The sequence below is a fragment of the Oncorhynchus kisutch genome, linkage group LG15, assembly GCF_002021735.2.
Source record: "Oncorhynchus kisutch isolate 150728-3 linkage group LG15, Okis_V2, whole genome shotgun sequence".
Taxonomy (NCBI): Eukaryota; Metazoa; Chordata; class Actinopteri; order Salmoniformes; family Salmonidae; genus Oncorhynchus; species Oncorhynchus kisutch.
This window is the reverse complement of record NC_034188.2, coordinates 91,099,585-91,117,084: the sequence shown is the minus strand read 5'-3', so window position 1 is coordinate 91,117,084 and position 17,500 is coordinate 91,099,585. Positions and strand designations below refer to the sequence as shown.

The 17,500-nt window shown below is 44.1% G+C and overlaps 1 protein-coding gene across 1 annotated transcript in view; it reads right to left on the bottom strand.

Annotated features, from left to right (window-relative positions):
• The window catches only part of zgc:153184 (capZ-interacting protein), a 44,948-nt gene that overhangs the window by 17,316 nt on the left and 10,132 nt on the right, over positions 1 to 17,500 (bottom strand). The window contains exons 2-4 of the mRNA XM_031791295.1: positions 4,834 to 4,920; positions 2,364 to 2,441; positions 2,008 to 2,088 (exon numbers count right to left, since the gene is read on the bottom strand). Coding sequence (XP_031647155.1) covers positions 2,008 to 2,088; positions 2,364 to 2,441; positions 4,834 to 4,920 — 246 coding nt within the window. The remainder of the gene's footprint in view (positions 1 to 2,007; positions 2,089 to 2,363; positions 2,442 to 4,833; positions 4,921 to 17,500) is intronic.

Genomic DNA, 17,500 nt, shown 5'->3' with positions numbered 1-17,500 from the left:
TGTCCTACCTGGACGGGGGAGAAGAGGAAGAAAGAGAAGCGACAACCATTCTGTCCCATGGCTTCTCCCAACAGCTTCTGTCCGAGCCGAGGGAGAGACTATGGTGATGTAAATCTGCCTGCCAGCCTGTCAGAGAATGGCCTTGAGCTCTCTCTCTCTGTCTTTGTCTCTCTTTCTCACTCTCTCTCTCTTTCCTTGAGCTCATTAGCTCATCAATGTCAGCCGATTGGAGAGTATTCAGGGATTTGGGCCCTTCCCCCCCCCACCTCTCTCTCACTACTCACACGTGGATGGATGGGGATATTCATGAACTGACCGATACATACCACAAGGTGGCGGTTTTGTGTCAGCAATAAAATCCACAGCAAAACATTTCCAGCCTACTAACATGACAGTACAGCTGTATACTGGTATACTGGTACAGCTGTACACTGGTATCCTAAACTTGTCATTTCCTCGGTTACACTACAACAAAACTGTAGTCTGTATGAATATAGACAGGTTGGCTGACAAACGTCACTCATCATCATGCAGATCGATAGAGGCAGAAGCCGTTGCCTTGTTATGATTCTGAACAGTCAAATAGGAACTGCCACGTGGGGACTCGTAGGTGGCTTGTTTCAGCTAGTTTTCAGTTGTTTCTTGGTACTATGACTTTGAGGTGTTTTGTTTTTACAAAACTGTAACAATGTGCGTTTTCAAGAAACATTTGGAGACAAAATATAGTTTTGTTGTTGACAAAATTTCTTAGCCAACTCCGTCTGTTTTGCCCCACCGCTACTGGTCTCTGTGTCAGACAGAGTTCTCTAGAGCACCTCTACTGGTCTCTGTGTCAGACAGAGTTCTCTAGAGCACCTCTACTGGTCTCTGTGTCAGACAGAGTTATCTAGAGCACCTCTACTGGTCTCTGTGTCAGACAGAGTTATCTAGAGCACCTCTACTGGTCTCTGAGTCAGACAGATCTCTAGAGCACCTCTACTGGTCTCTGTGTCAGACAAAGTTATCTAGAGCACCTCTACTGGTCTCTGTGTCAGACAGAGTTCTCTAGAGCACCTCTACTGGTCTCTGTGTCAGACAGAGTTCTCTAGAGCACCTCTACTGGTCTCTGTGTCAGACAGAGTTATCTAGAGCACCTCACTGGTCTCTGTGTCAGACAGAGTTATCTAGAGCACCTCTACTGGTCTCTGAGTCGGACAGAGTTATCTAGAGCACCTCTACTGGTCTCTGTGTCAGACAGAGTTCTCTAGAGCACCTCTACTGGTCTCTGTGTCAGACAGAGTTCTCTAGAGCACCTCTACTGGTCTCTGTGTCAGACAGAGTTATCTAGAGCACCTCTACTGGTCTCTGTGTCAGACAGAGTTATCTAGAGCACCTCTACTGGTCTCTGTGTCAGACAGAGTTCTCTAGAGCACCTCTACTGGTCTCTGTGTCAGACAGAGTTATCTAGAGCACCTCTACTGGTCTCTGTGTCAGACAGAGTTATCTAGAGCACCTCTACTGGTCTCTGTGTCAGACAGAGTTATCTAGAGCACCTCTACTGGTCTCTGAGTCAGACAGAGTTCTCTAGAGCACCTCTACTGGTCTCTGTGTCAGACAGAGTTATCTAGAGCACCTCTACTGGTCTCTGTGTCAGACAGAGATCTCTAGAGCATTTAGAATAAACATGCAGAGTAGAAAGTTGGCTTCAGATTTTGACCGCAAGACAAGGATCAGGATATCCTGTTTCTTAAGAGAAGCCTAAACTCAGACATGGTGAACAAGGCTAAAACATGCCAACTCAGAGAGATAAAGCCTTGGTTGTTTCCTGCTACAACATCTACTAAAACGTTTCACTTTGTTTTGAGGCGCATTGGAAAGAAACTATTCTGAAAGAGCAAACAAAAGCTGGTACCAGATCTTAATATGTTTTTGTTTATTTCAGTCAACTTCTCAAACTATATCTTTGTCAGATCTGAGACCAGCTAGGCCGAGACATGGACAGCAACACACAGACAGTGATTCACTGACCTGCAGCTTCTCGATGAGGGGGGAACTCTTGGAGGTCTTCATCTTGGATTTGGGGGGGTGTGGAGAGACGATGCTGGGTTTCTATGGACACGACAGACACCAAAGAGTTAACAGAGACGGTTGCCACTATAAGGCCAAGATAGGGACGACAGATTTAGACCCCTTGAACGAAATCCCCAGAAAGAAGACAACTAACAGACCAAAAACATCACTCAGGCACGCTTGACATTTAAAGGTCATTTTCAGGCCTTTGTTTCAAAAAGGGGAATTTCCTCGTAGCCAAATCAGCATTTTCCATTTTTTCATAATTGCAACATGACATTTTATGTCTAAAACAGAAAGTTGGCAACTTCTACCTCCAGTTCCCCGTGGTCATGTTTCACGTCGTGAAGCTGCAGGAAGCATGGAGGAGGCCTCCTTTTAACAGGCTTCCTCTGCAACACAATGACAGAAGAGTTAATAACATACAAATACAGGCATTCAGATACAACTACAGGCATTCAGATATAAATACAGGTATTCAGATACAACTACAGGCATTCAGATACAACTACAGGCATTCAGATACAAATACAGGCATTCAGATACAACTACAGGCATTCAGATACAACTACAGGCATTCAGATACAACTACAGGCATTCAGATACAACTACAGGCATTCAGATACAAATACAGGCATTCAGATACAAATACAGGCATTCAGATAAAACTACAGGCATTCAGATACAAATACAGGCATTCAGATACAAATACAGGCATTCAGATACAACTACAGGCATTCAGATACAACTACAGGCATTCAGATACAAATACAGGCATTCAGATACAAATACAGGCATTCAGATACAAATACAGGCATTCAGATAATACTTCAGGCATTCAGATACAAATACAGGCATTCAGATACAAATACAGACATTCAGATACAAATACAGGCATTCAGATAATACTTCAGGCATTCAGATACAAATACAGGCATTCAGATACAAATACAGGCATTCAGATACAAATACAGGCATTCAGATAATACTTCAGGCATTCGGGCATTGGTAACCTCTATACTAGTGTTGTCACGACACCAGGATTAGTATCACAGTATAATACAATGCAAACTGCATTGCTACAGATGCCGGTCTGATACCCGTGCCGGCCGCGACCGGGAGACCCATGAGGCGACAGTGGGATTTTGGTTTCTATCTCTCTAAATAACAAACTGCCTTTATTTACAAATTAGTAATAATGTCCCAGTCCATGTTGAAGAATTGCCTTTTTCTCACTCACTCTAGGTTATTTGAAATCAAAATAATCTCCAAAATAGGGTTATTTTTTTTAAACAAAGCGATTATTATTATTATCATTAATTAATTTAGAATTATATAAAAGCCCCTTAGATATTAATTTAGAATCCTCCAATCCTTTAAATCTAATTATTGGCGGAGAGTCACCTTATTGAGAAAAAAAATCTGATATACCGTAGGCGACATGCGTCTCACTAGTGTTGTGCTGTTAAAAGTGGTGTAGGTCTTATTTATTTAAAGAGCATATTGAAGTTAGAAGCAATAGGATTTGAAGCAATTGCCTACCCGCTGTGGTCAACTATTTCGCACTGCTCTGAGACAAGCATGGGGACCGGTCTTGATAAATCAATGATATTTTTATTTTCACTGAATCTCCGTTTGAGTATTGGTTAGACTACAATTATGGTGTGGAAATGTTATGCTCTTAGCACTGTAGCCTACTCCCGACCATTACGTTGTACAGCGCCATATTTTCCGAACGGAAACTCTGAGGGTTTTGTTTTTCTTGGAATAGAAACACTATAATATTAATCAAAATAATTAAGCTACATTTCTTAAAATCAAATTAAAATCAATCCCATATACTATGTTCTTACTAAAAAAAGGTTTTCAATTCTCTAGTACAGCCACTATTGAAGGCTTGTCAAATGCTTCTCAAAGATGCCCTCTAGTGGTCAAACTAGCACTAACTAGCATTAATGGTAACAATGGCTGACAATTCAATAACGTGCCATAGAATTCTGCGGCAGCCTTCAAGGTGTAGTATGCAGTATGACGCAACTTTTACAGGAAGAACCACGGTGCCATCACAATACTCAATACTACAACGATACCAAAAACGATACCACGGGAAAATGAGAAGGTGTATTAGCCAAAGTCATAGAATGGCACTTGATCCAGACAGATCTTTTGAGTTCAATACATTTGAAATGTTTGATGACAATTTTTCCCAGAGACAGCCATGTATGGATTAATGAATCAATTATACAATCAATTTGACTACATAATATTATGGTCCTAATTTATTTGGATGGTAAATCTTGATCTATTGATAAATAAAATGTGTAGCCTAGGCCTATTCAAAATACAGGTGAATCCCTATTCAGTAGGAGTGTGTGGATGCATTGAGTTATTGAGCTTGTGTGGGCTCATTTCATGGTGCTACAGATGAGACTTTCCATACGGGGACTTATTTTACTGTTACTGATCAACAACTTTTTTTAAATAAAAGTGTGCGCTGTCTCTTTAAGACCCAATGATGTAATGCACACAGCGAGAAAGAGAGGAGAGATGTGACTGAGGCAAGGGTGAGGTAGTGAATGAATAACAATGTTTTGGGGGCAACGACTATAGTTTTTAAGTGACAATCAGCAACTTTGAAATCAGCATACTTTGCGTTATGGTTCTGCATATTATCACAAACAAAGGATAAACCAGTGAGTTAAACCATCAACGACAGAGAAGGAGACAGACAGACATGACAACTTTACCACAGAACTAGACTGAGAAGCTATCTAGGAACTTTACCTCGTCGTGCGGAGTCGGCGTCGGCATGACGTGATCTTTGAATCTCCCGGCCAACTCGGCCACCGAAGACTTGACCGATGAGTCCTTCTGAAACACAAAAAAGGGTCATACATTCAGCAACATAGAAACACCGTCACAAACAATACCTTTGGCATCGCCGCGAGCCGAGAAAGTACTCTGGACCCCGGTGCCTTCCGTTGAGGAGAAGGAGGTCCAACCTTCTGGATTTTCCTCGGAAGCATTTTGATCTCTCCCCAAATACAGAGCTGTGATTGTGGTTCTATCTGTCCACAGGAAGAGAGACACGGCATCCCAGACACAGCTGGCCAACATCATACTGCTGCATCTGCCTGGGACATGACATCAGGGTCTTTGTCTTGGCCTTCAGCCTTATCATCTTATCACTGGTTGTGTTGGCCTCTCTCTCTCTATCTACCTCTGCCATTATTTTCTCTCAGCTGCCCCCTCCCCCTCCTCATCCTCTCCCCCTCTACAGTCAATTCCCACTACTCGCATGCTGATTTCTGGGTCTGACTCCTCAATGCTTTCTCTGTTCTCATCTGATGGCTATTAGGTCATTCCTGATATCTGTACAGCAGGGAGTGATACGGTGGTTTCTGTTTGGTGACCGAAGGCCTGGAGAGGCTTGAACGTACCCCAGCATGTATTCTCTCAGCCCCAAATGGTACCCTATTCCCATATAGTGCACTATGTAGGTGCCATTTGAGACCCAATCTACATCTTCAAAAACACAACACTACTGTTGTCCATTTAGATTCCTAGTTCCCATAACTGATAGGACAAGCTCAGCGTGCTTTGGAGGCTTTTGATTGGCCAAGTTGTTTGTAGCATGAAAGGGAATGTGAATTGTTGAAATATTCTGACGACCTCTCTCTGCCTGTTGGAGAATGGCCTTGAGCTCTCTCTGCCTGTTAGAGAACGGCCTTGAGCTCTCTCTGCCCGTCAGAGAACGGCCTTGAGCTCTCTCTGCCTGTCAGAGAACGGCCTTGAGCTCTCTCTGCCTGTCAGAGAACAGCCTTGAGCTCTCTCTGCCTGTTAGAGAACAGCCTTGAGCTCTCTCTGCCTGTCAGAGAACGGCCTTGAGCTCTCTCTGCCTGTTAGAGAACAGCCTTGAGCTCTCTCTGCCTGTTAGAGAACAGCCTTGAGCTCTCTCTGCCTGTTAGAGAACAGCCTTGAGCTCTCTCTCTCCCTGTTAGAGAACAGCCTTGAGCTCTCTCTGCCTGTTAGAGAACAGCCTTGAGCTCTCTCTGCCTGTCAGAGAACGGCCTTGAGCTCTCTCTGCCTGTTAGAGAACAGCCTTGAGCTCTCTCTGCCTGTTAGAGAACAGCCTTGAGCTCTCTCTCCCTGTTAGAGAACAGCCTTGAGCTCTCTCTAGTCCATTAGTTCTGTTCACGGAAACACATATCTCCCACCACATTCTTAACAACAGTCCCAGATATACACACAACATTCCACTTTAATCACACTTTATTTTTCTTCTCTCCCCATTCCTCCCCCTCTCTCTCCCCTTCCATCTCTCCCCCTATCCTCCTCTCTCAGAATGACATCACCCACCTCTCTCCCTCCACCCAGTTGTATTACACCATCATGGACTGACTGAAGAGAGAGAGAGAGAGAGAGAGAGAGAGACAGAGAGAGAGAGAGAGAGAGAGAGAGAGAGAGAGAGAGAGAGAGAGAGAGAGAGAGAGAGAGAGAGACAGAGAGTGTGTGTGTTAATGCCACTCAGTGCCTCCCTTTCTGGGTTTGGTCCACAACCTAGTCCTTTAACGTCCTTTCCTGAGCCTGATGTTTTTTTCCCCTCCCTGATATATCTAGCTCACTGGGGAGACCCCCCCCCCCAGCCTCAACTTTTATTTAGAGGCACCTGTTTGTTGAACACGGTTCCTGTGTGTGTGGAAAACTAAACTCCTCTATAGTTCAGACCTGAGAGACAAAAACAACAAGGAGAAACTGTTTTATTCAACATTCAGTTAGTTGTTCTGATTGGACTGACGCAGAGCTGGAGGGGTTCTGACAACAAGCACAGGAATAGAATGGCGTACTAGACCACCACACACACGCCATTCAGAGACATAGCCTTGTGTTCTCTCTAGAAAGTAATAGATTATTTCTGTAAAACAACCAACCCAGTTATAGATTAACTTTGTTTCAGTCAGCTGATACTCAGCTGAGCTCTGGCAAAGAACAGAAGAGGAGAAGATAACAGAGGAGAACAGAGGAGAAGAGAAGAGAGGAGAAGAGAGGAGAACAGAGGAGAGGAGAAGAGAGGGGAACAGAGGAGAGGAGAAGAGAGGAGAACAGAGGAGAGGAGAACAGAGGAGAGGAGAGGAGAACAGAGGAGAGGAGAGGAGAGGAGAACAGAGGAGAGGAGAGGAGAACAGAGGAGAGGAGAGGAGAACAGAGGAGAGGAGAGGAGAGGAGAGGAGAGGAGAGGAGAGGAGAGGAGAGGAGAGGAGAGGAGAGGAGAGGAGAGGAGAGGAGAGGAGAGGAGAGGAGAGGAGAGGAGAGGAGAGGAGAGGAGAGGAGAGGAGAGGAGAGGAGAGGAGAGGAGAAGAGAAGACAACAGAGGAGAAGACAACAGAGGACAAGAGAACAAAGGAGAAGACAACAGAGGAGAAGACAACAGATGAGAAGACAACAGAGGACAACAGAACAGAGGAGAAGAGAGGAGAACAGAGGAGAAGAGAGGAGAACAGAGGAGAAGAGAGGAGAACAGAGAAGAAGACAAGACAACAGAGGTGAAGACAAGACAACAGAGGTGAAAACAAGACAAAAGAGTACAGAGGAGAAGAGAACAGAGAAGAGGAGAAGAGGAGAAGAGAACAGAGAAGAGAGGAGAAGAGAACAGAGAAGAGGAGAAGAGAACAGAGAACAGAGAGGAGAAGAGAACAGAGAAGAGAACAGAGAAGAGAACAGAGAAGAGGAGAAGAGGAGAAGAGAAGTGTGGGAAACAACTTACTGTCCCAGCAGGGGAGAGCAGAACAGGGAGAGACAGAGAACAGGGTCAGTCCAGGGAGAAGCTCTATTTTAGGGCCTGGGAACAAGCCTCGAAGCACTCAACATGGTCGATCACTGGTCTGGACATGACCCCTGACCTCTGAGGTCTGAGGAGATCTGTCCACTCTAAAGACCCTGTCCTCTCTTCTATTCCTTCCCCACTACATTTTCATGAAGCGCTTGTCCCCAAGCTATTGTACAGTAACTTTACTACATTATCTTTACTACAGTATCTTTACTGCAGTATCATTACTACAGTATCATTACTACAGTATTTTACTACATTATCTTTACTGCCGTATGTTTACTACATTATCTTTGCTACATTATCTCTACCGTATTATCTTTACTTCGGTATATTTACTACAGTATCATTACCGCAGTATCATTACTGCAGTATCATTACTACAGTATTTTTACTACATTATCTTTACTACAGTATCATTACTACAGTATCTTTACTGCAGTATCATTACTACAGTATCTTTACTACAGTATCTTTAGTTCAGTATCATTACTACAGTATCTTTAGTTCAGTATCATTACTACAGTATCTTTACTACAGTATCATTACTACAGTATCTTTACTACAGTAGCATTAGTTCAGTATCATTACTACAGTATCATTACTACAGTATCTTTAGTTCAGTATCATTACTACAGTATTTTTACTACAGTATCTTTACAGTATCATTACTACAGTATCATTAGTTCAGTATCATTACTACAGTATCATTAGTTCAGTATCATTACTACAGTATCTTTACTACAGTATCATTAGTTCAGTATCATTACTACATTATCTTTACTATAGTATATTTACTACAGTATCATTAGTTCAGTATCATTACTACAGTATCATTACTACAGTATCTTTACTACAGTATCTTTACAGTATCATTACTACAGTATCATTACTACAGTATCATTAGTTCAGTACATGGCTGGAAAAGGAATCAGCGATGAGAGTTAGACTACTAATACCAGTGTCCCCTTATGGGCCCTGGTCTAAAGTAGTGCACTATATAGGAAGTAGGGTGCCATAGAGCTCTGGTCTAAAGTAGTGCACTAAATAGGGTACCATAGTTGTCTGGTCTAAAGTAGTGCACTATATAGGGAATAGAGTGGCATAAGGCCCTGGTCTAAAGTAGTGCACTATATAGGAAGTAGGGTGCCATAGAGCTCTGGTCTATAGTAGTGCATTAAATAGGGAATAGGGTTCCATAGGGCCCTGGTCTAAAGTAGTGCACTATATAGGGCTCTGGTCTAAAGTAGTGCACTATATAGGGAATAGAGTGGCATAGGGCCCTGGTCTAAAGTAGTGCACTATATAGGGAATAGGGTTCCATAGGGCTCTGGTCTAAAGTAGTGCACTATATAGGGAATAGGGTTCCATAGGGCCCTGGTCTAAAGTAGTGAACTATATAGGGAATAGGGTCTAAAGTAGTGCACTATATAGGGAATAGGGTCTAAAGTAGTGCACTATATAGGGAATAGGGTCTAAAGTAGTACACAAGGTTAACGAGATACAAGCTATTAACGAATCCCTGACCTCGCTCTGTTTCTTCCCAGATGCTCTCGGGGTCGAGGTTAACGAGATACAAGCTATTAACAAATCCCTGACCTCGCTCTGTTTTCCCCACACACGGCCTGTTGTTTACAGTATGAGGCTTGGCCAATAAAGACAGAGAATCGCTACGCACGCATACATTACATGTATGGAGATACAACCTAATGACTCCAGTCAGACATGCAGTGAATGATCCAGCTGACCCTGGGAAAGGTCAACATTACGATGCCTGGCTTCGTCTACCGATCATTTCTATTCCTGAACCATGAAGATCCAAGAACATGACACTGTAATCCCTGGTGCGCACACACACACACACACACACACACACACACACACACACACACACACACACACACACACACACGTAAACACTAACTCTGAGACTGTATCAGCTTGCCGAGTCCAGGTTCAATTCCAGCTGACGTGATCTGTCCCTGACGGAGAGTTAATGATCCAGCTGATGTGATCTGTCCCTGTCGGAGAGTTAATGATCCAGCTGACGTGATCTGTACCTGTCGGAGAGTTAATGCCATGATCCAGCTGACGTGATCTGTCCCTGTCGGAGAGTTAATGCCATGATCCAGCTGACGTGATCTGTACCTGTCGGAGAGTTAATGATCCAGCTGACGTGATCTGTACCTGTCGGAGAGTTAATGATCCAGCTGACGTGATCTGTCCCTGTCGGAGAGTTAATGATCCAGCTGACGTGATCTGTCCCTGTCGGAGAGTTAATGATCCAGCTGACGTGATCTGTCCCTGTCGGAGAGTTAATGCCATGATCCAGCTGACGTGATCTGTCCCTGTCGGAGAGTTAATGCCATGATCCAGGTGATGATTAATGCCATGATTCAGGTGATGATTAATGCCATGATTCAGGTGATGATTAATGCCATAATCCAGGTGATGATTAATGCCATGATCCAGGTGATGATTAATGCCATGATCCAGGTGATGATTAATGCCATGATCCAGGTGATGAGTAATGCCATGATCCAGGTGATGAGTAATGCCATGATCCAGGTGATGATTAATATCATGATTCAGGTGATGGTTAATATCATGATCCAGGTGATGATTAATGCCATGATCCAGGTGATGATTAATGCCATGATTCAGGTGATGATTAATGCCATGATCCAGGTGATGATTAATGCCATGATCCAGGTGATGATTAATGCCATGATCCAGGTGATGATTAATGCCATGATCCAGGTGATGGTTAATATCATGATCCAGGTGATGATTAATGCCATGATTCAGGTGATGATTAATGCCATGATCCAGGTGATGATTAATATCATGATTCAGGTGATGGTTAATATCATGATCCAGGTGATGATTAATGCCATGATCCAGGTGATGATTAATGCCATGATTCAGGTGATGATTAATGCCATGATCCAGGTGATGATTAATGCCATGATTCAGGTGATGATTAATGCCATGATTCAGGTGATGATTAATATCATGATTCAGGTGATGATTAATATCATGATTCAGGTGATGATTAATATCATGATTCAGGTGATGATTAATATCATGATTCAGGTGATGATTAATGCCATGATTCAGGTGATGATTAATGCCATGATTCAGGTGATGATTAATGCCATGATTCAGGTGATGATTAATGCCATGATTCAGGTGATGATTAATGCCATGATCCAGGTGATGATTAATGCCATGATCCAGGTGATGATTAATGCCATGATCCAGGTGATGGTTAATATCATGATCCAGGTGATGATTAATGCCATGATTCAGGTGATGATTAATATCATGATTCAGGTGATGGTTAATGCCATGATTCAGGTGATGATTAATATCATGATTCAGGTGATGGTTAATGCCATGATCCAGGTGATGATTAATGCCATGATTCAGGTGATGATTAATGCCATGATCCAGGTGATGATTGATGCCATGATCCAGGTGATGATTAATGCCATGATTCAGGTGATGATTAATATCATGATTCAGGTGATGATTAATATCATGATTCAGGTGATGATTAATGCCATGATTCAGGTGATGATTAATGCCATGATTCAGGTGATGATTAATGCCATGATTCAGGTGATGATTAATATCATGATTCAGGTGATGATTAATGCCATGATCCAGGTGATGGTTAATATCATGATTCAGGTGATGATTAATATCATGATTCAGGTGATGATTAATGCCATGATCCAGGTGATGATTAATGCCATGATTCAGGTGATGATTAATATCATGATCCAGGTGATGATTAATGCCATGATCCAGGTGATGATTAATATCATGATTCAGGTGATGATTAATATCATGATTCAGGTGATGATTAATATCATGATTCAGGTGATGATTAATATCATGATTCAGGTGATGATTAATGCCATGATCCAGGTGATGATTAACGCAATGATTCAGGTGATGATTAATGCCATGATTCAGGTGATGATTAATGCCATGATTCAGGTGATGATTAATGCCATGATCCAGGTGATGATTAATGCCATGATTCAGGTGATGATTAATGCCATGATCCAGGTGATGATTAATATCATGATTCAGGTGATGATTAATGCCATGATCCAGGTGATGGTTAATATCATGATTCAGGTGATGGTTAATATCATGATTCAGGTGATGATTAATGCCATGATCCAGGTGATGATTAATGCCATGATTCAGGTGATGATTAATATCATGATCCAGGTGATGATTAATGCCATGATCCAGGTGATGATTAATATCATGATTCAGGTGATGATTAATATCATGATTCAGGTGATGATTAATATCATGATTCAGGTGATGATTAATATCATGATTCAGGTGATGATTAATGCCATGATCCAGGTGATGATTAACGCAATGATTCAGGTGATGATTAATGCCATGATTCAGGTGATGATTAATGCCATGATCCAGGTGATGATTAATGCCATGATTCAGGTGATGATTAATGCCATGATCCAGGTGATGATTAATATCATGATTCAGGTGATGATTAATGCCATGATCCAGGTGATGATTAACGCAATGATCTACCACCCCTCCCTTTACTAATCTTAGATAAGCTTTGACATTTCTATGAGAAAACTGAGAAAGCAGTCTAGCAATTTCACAAGCAAATAAAAGAGAGCTACCATATCCCAGCTGTCCAGCAGGGTGCTGTTGCCGTGGTCTACGTTCTGGGCTAGGGTGCTGTTGTCCCAGACTACGTTCTGGGCTAGGGTGCTGTTGTCCCAGACTACGTTCTGGGCTAGGGTGCTGTTGTCCCAGACTACGTTTTGGGCTAGGGTGCTGTTGTCCCAGACTACTTTCTGGGCTAGGGTGCTGTTGTCCCATACTACTTTCTGGGCTAGGGTGCTGTTGTCCTGGTCTACGTTCTGGGCTAGGGTGCTGTTGTCCCGGTCTACGTTCTGGGCTAGGGTGCTGTTGTCCTGGTCTACGTTCTGGGCTAGGGTGCTGTTGTCCTGGTCTACTTTCTGGGCTAGGGTGCTGTTGTCCCAGACTACGTTCTGGGCTAGGGTGCTGTTGTCTTGGTCTACGTTCTAGGCTAGGGTGCTGTTGTCCCAGACTACTTTCTGGGCTAGGGTGCTGTTGTCCCAGACTACTTTCTGGGCTAGGGTGCTGTTGTCCTGGTCTACGTTCTGGGCTAGGGTGCTGTTGTCCCGGTCTACATTCTGGGCTAGGGTGCTGTTGTCCTGGTCTACGTTCTGGGCTAGGGTGCTGTTGTCCCAGACTATGTTCTGAGCTAGGGTGCTGTTGTCCTGGTCTATGTTCTGGGCTCATTGGATGGTCTGGATCTGGCCTGTGTTCTCTCCAATCAGAAGGGACCTGGTCACAGAACACCTGCTCCAAAGTCAGCCAACACTGAAAAACAGTACACACACACCGTCCGTTTTGATTCAGGTTAGGCTCCAACTTGTTAAAACTGGTCAGAGATCAGACAGCCACCTTCTCTCTCTCTCTCCACCTCTCCACCTCTCTGTCTCTCCACCTCTCCACCTCTCTCTCTCCACCTCTCCACCTCTCTGTCTCTCCACCTCTCTCTCTCCACCTCTCTCTCTCTCTCCACCTCTCTCTTTCTCCACCTCTCTCTCTCCACCTCTCTCTCTCTCTCCACCTCTCTCTCTCTCTCTACCTCTCTCTCTCTCTCTCCACCTCTCTCTCTCTCTCTCCACCTCTCTCTCTCTCCACCTCTCTATCTCTCTCTCCACCTCTCTCTCTCTCTCTCTCCACCTCTCTCCCTCTCTCTCTCTCCCTCTCCACCTCTCTCTCTCTCCACCTCTCTCTCTCTCCACCTCTCTCTCTCTCTCCACCTCTCTCCTCTCTCTCTCTCTCTCTCTCTCCACCTCTCTCTCTCCACCTCTCTCTCTCCACCTCTCTCTCTCCACCTCTCTCTCCACCTCTCTCTCCACCTCTCTCTCTCTCCACCTCTCTCTCTCCACCTCTCTCTCTCTCACCTCTCTCTCTCTCTCTCTCCACCCTCTCTGTCCAGGAAAACATGAGGGTGTTTTGGATGGGCCTTCCTCTTTCCTCTCTCGGAATATCTCACTTTTCCACGACATTCATTCACAGGTTGCTTGTTTGTCTGACACGTGTGTGTGTGTGTGTGTGTGTGTGAGTTAGTGAGTGAGTGAGTGAGTGAGAGAGAGAGAGAGAGAGAGTGTCCCAAATGATACCCTATTCCCTACATAGTCCTGGTAGTTGCAAGCAAAGGCTAGCTTTTAAAACAGAAATTTGCATCCTGTAGCACAAATTCCCAAAAATTCTGGGACACTGTAACGTCCATGGAGAATAAGAGCACCTCCTCCCAGCTGCCCACTGCACTGAGGATAGGAAACACTGTCACCACCCATAAATCCACAATAACTGAGAATTTCAAGAAGCATTTTTCTACGGCTGGCAATGCTTTCCACCTGGATACCCCAACCCTGGCCAACAGCTCTGCAACCCCGGCAGCAACTCGCCCAAACCTCCCCCACTTCTCATTCACCCAAATCCAGACAGCAGATGTTCTGAAAGAGCTGCAAAATCTGGACAATCTGGTCAGCTGGGCTAGACAATCTGGACCGTCTCTTTCTAAAATTATCCGCTGCAAATGTTGCAACCCCTATTACTATTCCTGTTCAACCTCTCTTTCGTATCGTCCGAGATCCTTATTGGAAAGCTGCCGCGGTCATCCCCCTCTTCAAAGGGGAAGACACTCTAGACCCAAACTGTTACAGACCTATAGCCATCCTGCCCTTCCTTTCTAAAGTCTTCCAAAGCCAAGTTAATAAACAGATCACTGACCATTTCGAATCCCACCGTACCTTCTTCCGCTGGTTTCCGAGCTGGTCATGGGTGCACCTCAGCCACGCTCTAGGTTCTAAACAATATCATAACAGCCATCGATAAGAGACATTACTGTGCAGCAGTATTCATCGACCTGGCCAAGGCTTTCGACTCTGTCAATCCCCGCATTCTTATCGGCAGACTCAACAGCCTTGGTATCTCAAATGACTGCTTCGCCTGGTTCACCAACTACTTCTCTGATAGAGTTCAGTGTGTCAAATCAGAGGGCCTGTTGTCTGGACCTCTGGCAGTCTCTATGGGGGTGCCACAGGGTTCAATTCTCGGGCCGACTCTTTTCTCAGTATATATCAATGATGTCGCTCTTGCTGCTGGTGAGTCTCTGATCCACCTCTACGCAGACGACACCATTCTGTATACTTCTGGCCCTTCTTTAGACACTTTGTTAACAAACCCCCAGACAAGCTTCAATGTCATACAACACTCCTTCTGTGGCCTCCAACTGCTCTTAAACACTAGTAAAACCAAATGCATGCTTTTCAACCGTTCGCTGTCCACACCCGCCCGACCAGCATCACTACTCTGGACGGCTCTGACTTAGAATATGTGGACAATTACAAATACCTAGGTGCCTGGTTAGACTAATCTCTCCTTCCAGACTCACATTAAGCATCTCCAATCCAAAATGAAATTTAGAATGGGCTTACTATTTTGCAACAAAGCCTGCTTCACTCATGCTGCCAAACATACCCTCGTAAAACTGACTATTCTACGGATACTCGACTTCGGCGATGTCATTTACAAAATAGCCTCCAACACTCTACTCAGCAAATTGGATGCAGTCTACCACAGTGCCATCCATTTTGTCACCAAAGCACCATATACTACCCACCACTGCAACCTGTACGCTCTCGTTGGCTGGCCCTCGCTTCATATTTGTCGCCAAACCCACTGGCTCCAGGTCATCTATAAGTCTTTGGTATACAGGGTGGTATGCTGCTGGCTCAATGATGAACAACAGATAGTTGTGTATTGTTGATTAACTTTCATTATTGATTGGTTTTCCTGTAGATAGACAAACAGAGCCAGGCATGTTTCCACAAACACACCGCTAACTAAACGCTAACAAAACGCTAACTAAACGCTAACTAAACGCTAACTAACCGCTAACTAAACGCTAACTAACCGCTAATTAACCGCTAACTAAACGCTAACTAACCGCAAACTAAACGCTAACTAACCGTTAACTAACCGCTAACTGAACTCCTGTAACACTTCACCGACCTACCCAGTCACGTGTACAGACCGCTAATAAATTTACAACCAAATGTCAAATGTATACCATTTCCTTCAGATGTTTTCTTTAGTAGTGCAATGAAAAAGCCTGAAACAGGTTGGCGCACACACAACCACGGAGAGTAAAAGCTTCCAATATGGAAATCCGTAGTGGTGAAACTGACACATATAGTGTGTCCTGTCAGGTCTGAACCAGACTATAGTGTGTCGTATCAGGTCTGAACCAGGTTATAACGTGTCCTATCAGGTCTGATCCAGACTATAGTGTGTCCTATCAGGTCTGATCCAGACTATAGTGTGTCCTGTCAGGTCTGAACCAGACTATAGTGTGTCGTATCAGGTCTGAACCAGGTTATAACGTGTCATATCAGGTCTGATCCAGACTATAGTGTGTCCTATCAGGTCTGATCCAGACTATAGTGTGTCGTATCAGGTCTGAACCAGACTATAGTGTGTCGTATCAGGTCTGAACCAGACTATAGTGTGTCGTATCAGGCCTGAACCAGGTTATAACGTGTCATATCAGGTCTGATCCAGACTATAGTGTGTCCTATCAGGTCTGATCCAGACTATAGTGTGTCGTATCAGGTCTGAACCAGACTATAGTGTTCGTATCAGGTCTGAACCAGACTATAGTGTGTCGTATCAGTCTGAACCAGGTTATAACGTGTCCTATCAGGTCTGATCCAGACTATAGTGTGTCCTGTCAGGTCTGAACCAGACTATAGTGTGTCGTATCAGGTCTGAACCAGCTATAGTGTGTCCTGTCAGGTCTGAACCAGACTATAGTGTGTCCTATCAGGTCTGAACCAGGCTATAGTGTGTCGTATCAGGCCTGAACCAGACTATAGTGTGTCGTATCAGGTCTGAACCAGGTTATAACGTGTCCTATCAGGTCTGATCCAGACGATAGTGTGTCCTATCAGGTCTGATCCAGACTATAGTGGTGTCGTATCAGGTCTGAACCAGGTTATAACGTGTCCTATCAGGTCTGAACCAGACTATAGTGTGTCCTATCAGGTCTGAACCAGGCTATAGTGTGTCGTATCAGGCCTGAACCAGACTATAGTGTGTCGTATCAGGTCTGAACCAGGTTATAACGTGTCCTATCAGGTCTGATCCAGACTATAGTGTGTCCTATCAGGTCTGAACCAGGCTATAGTGTGTCGTATCAGGTCTGAACCAGACTATAACGTGTCCTATCAGGTCTGAAACCAGACTATAGTGTGTTGTATCAGGTCTGATCTAGACTATAGTGTGTTGTATCAGTGCTTAGGAGCCAGACATCTAACTGTAAGTTGTGATGCTAACCGGGGGAAACATTAACTGATGAGATACAGCTGTCACAGAGTTGTTCCAACCACCCAGCCTGTTCTGGGTTATCCTAATGTGTGGGGTTTTAATTAAAACACCTCATCAGCTTCCAACAATGTTCAACAGATACAGCGTAAGACTGGGCCTGGCCAAAGTGTAGTGATAACAACTATTAAG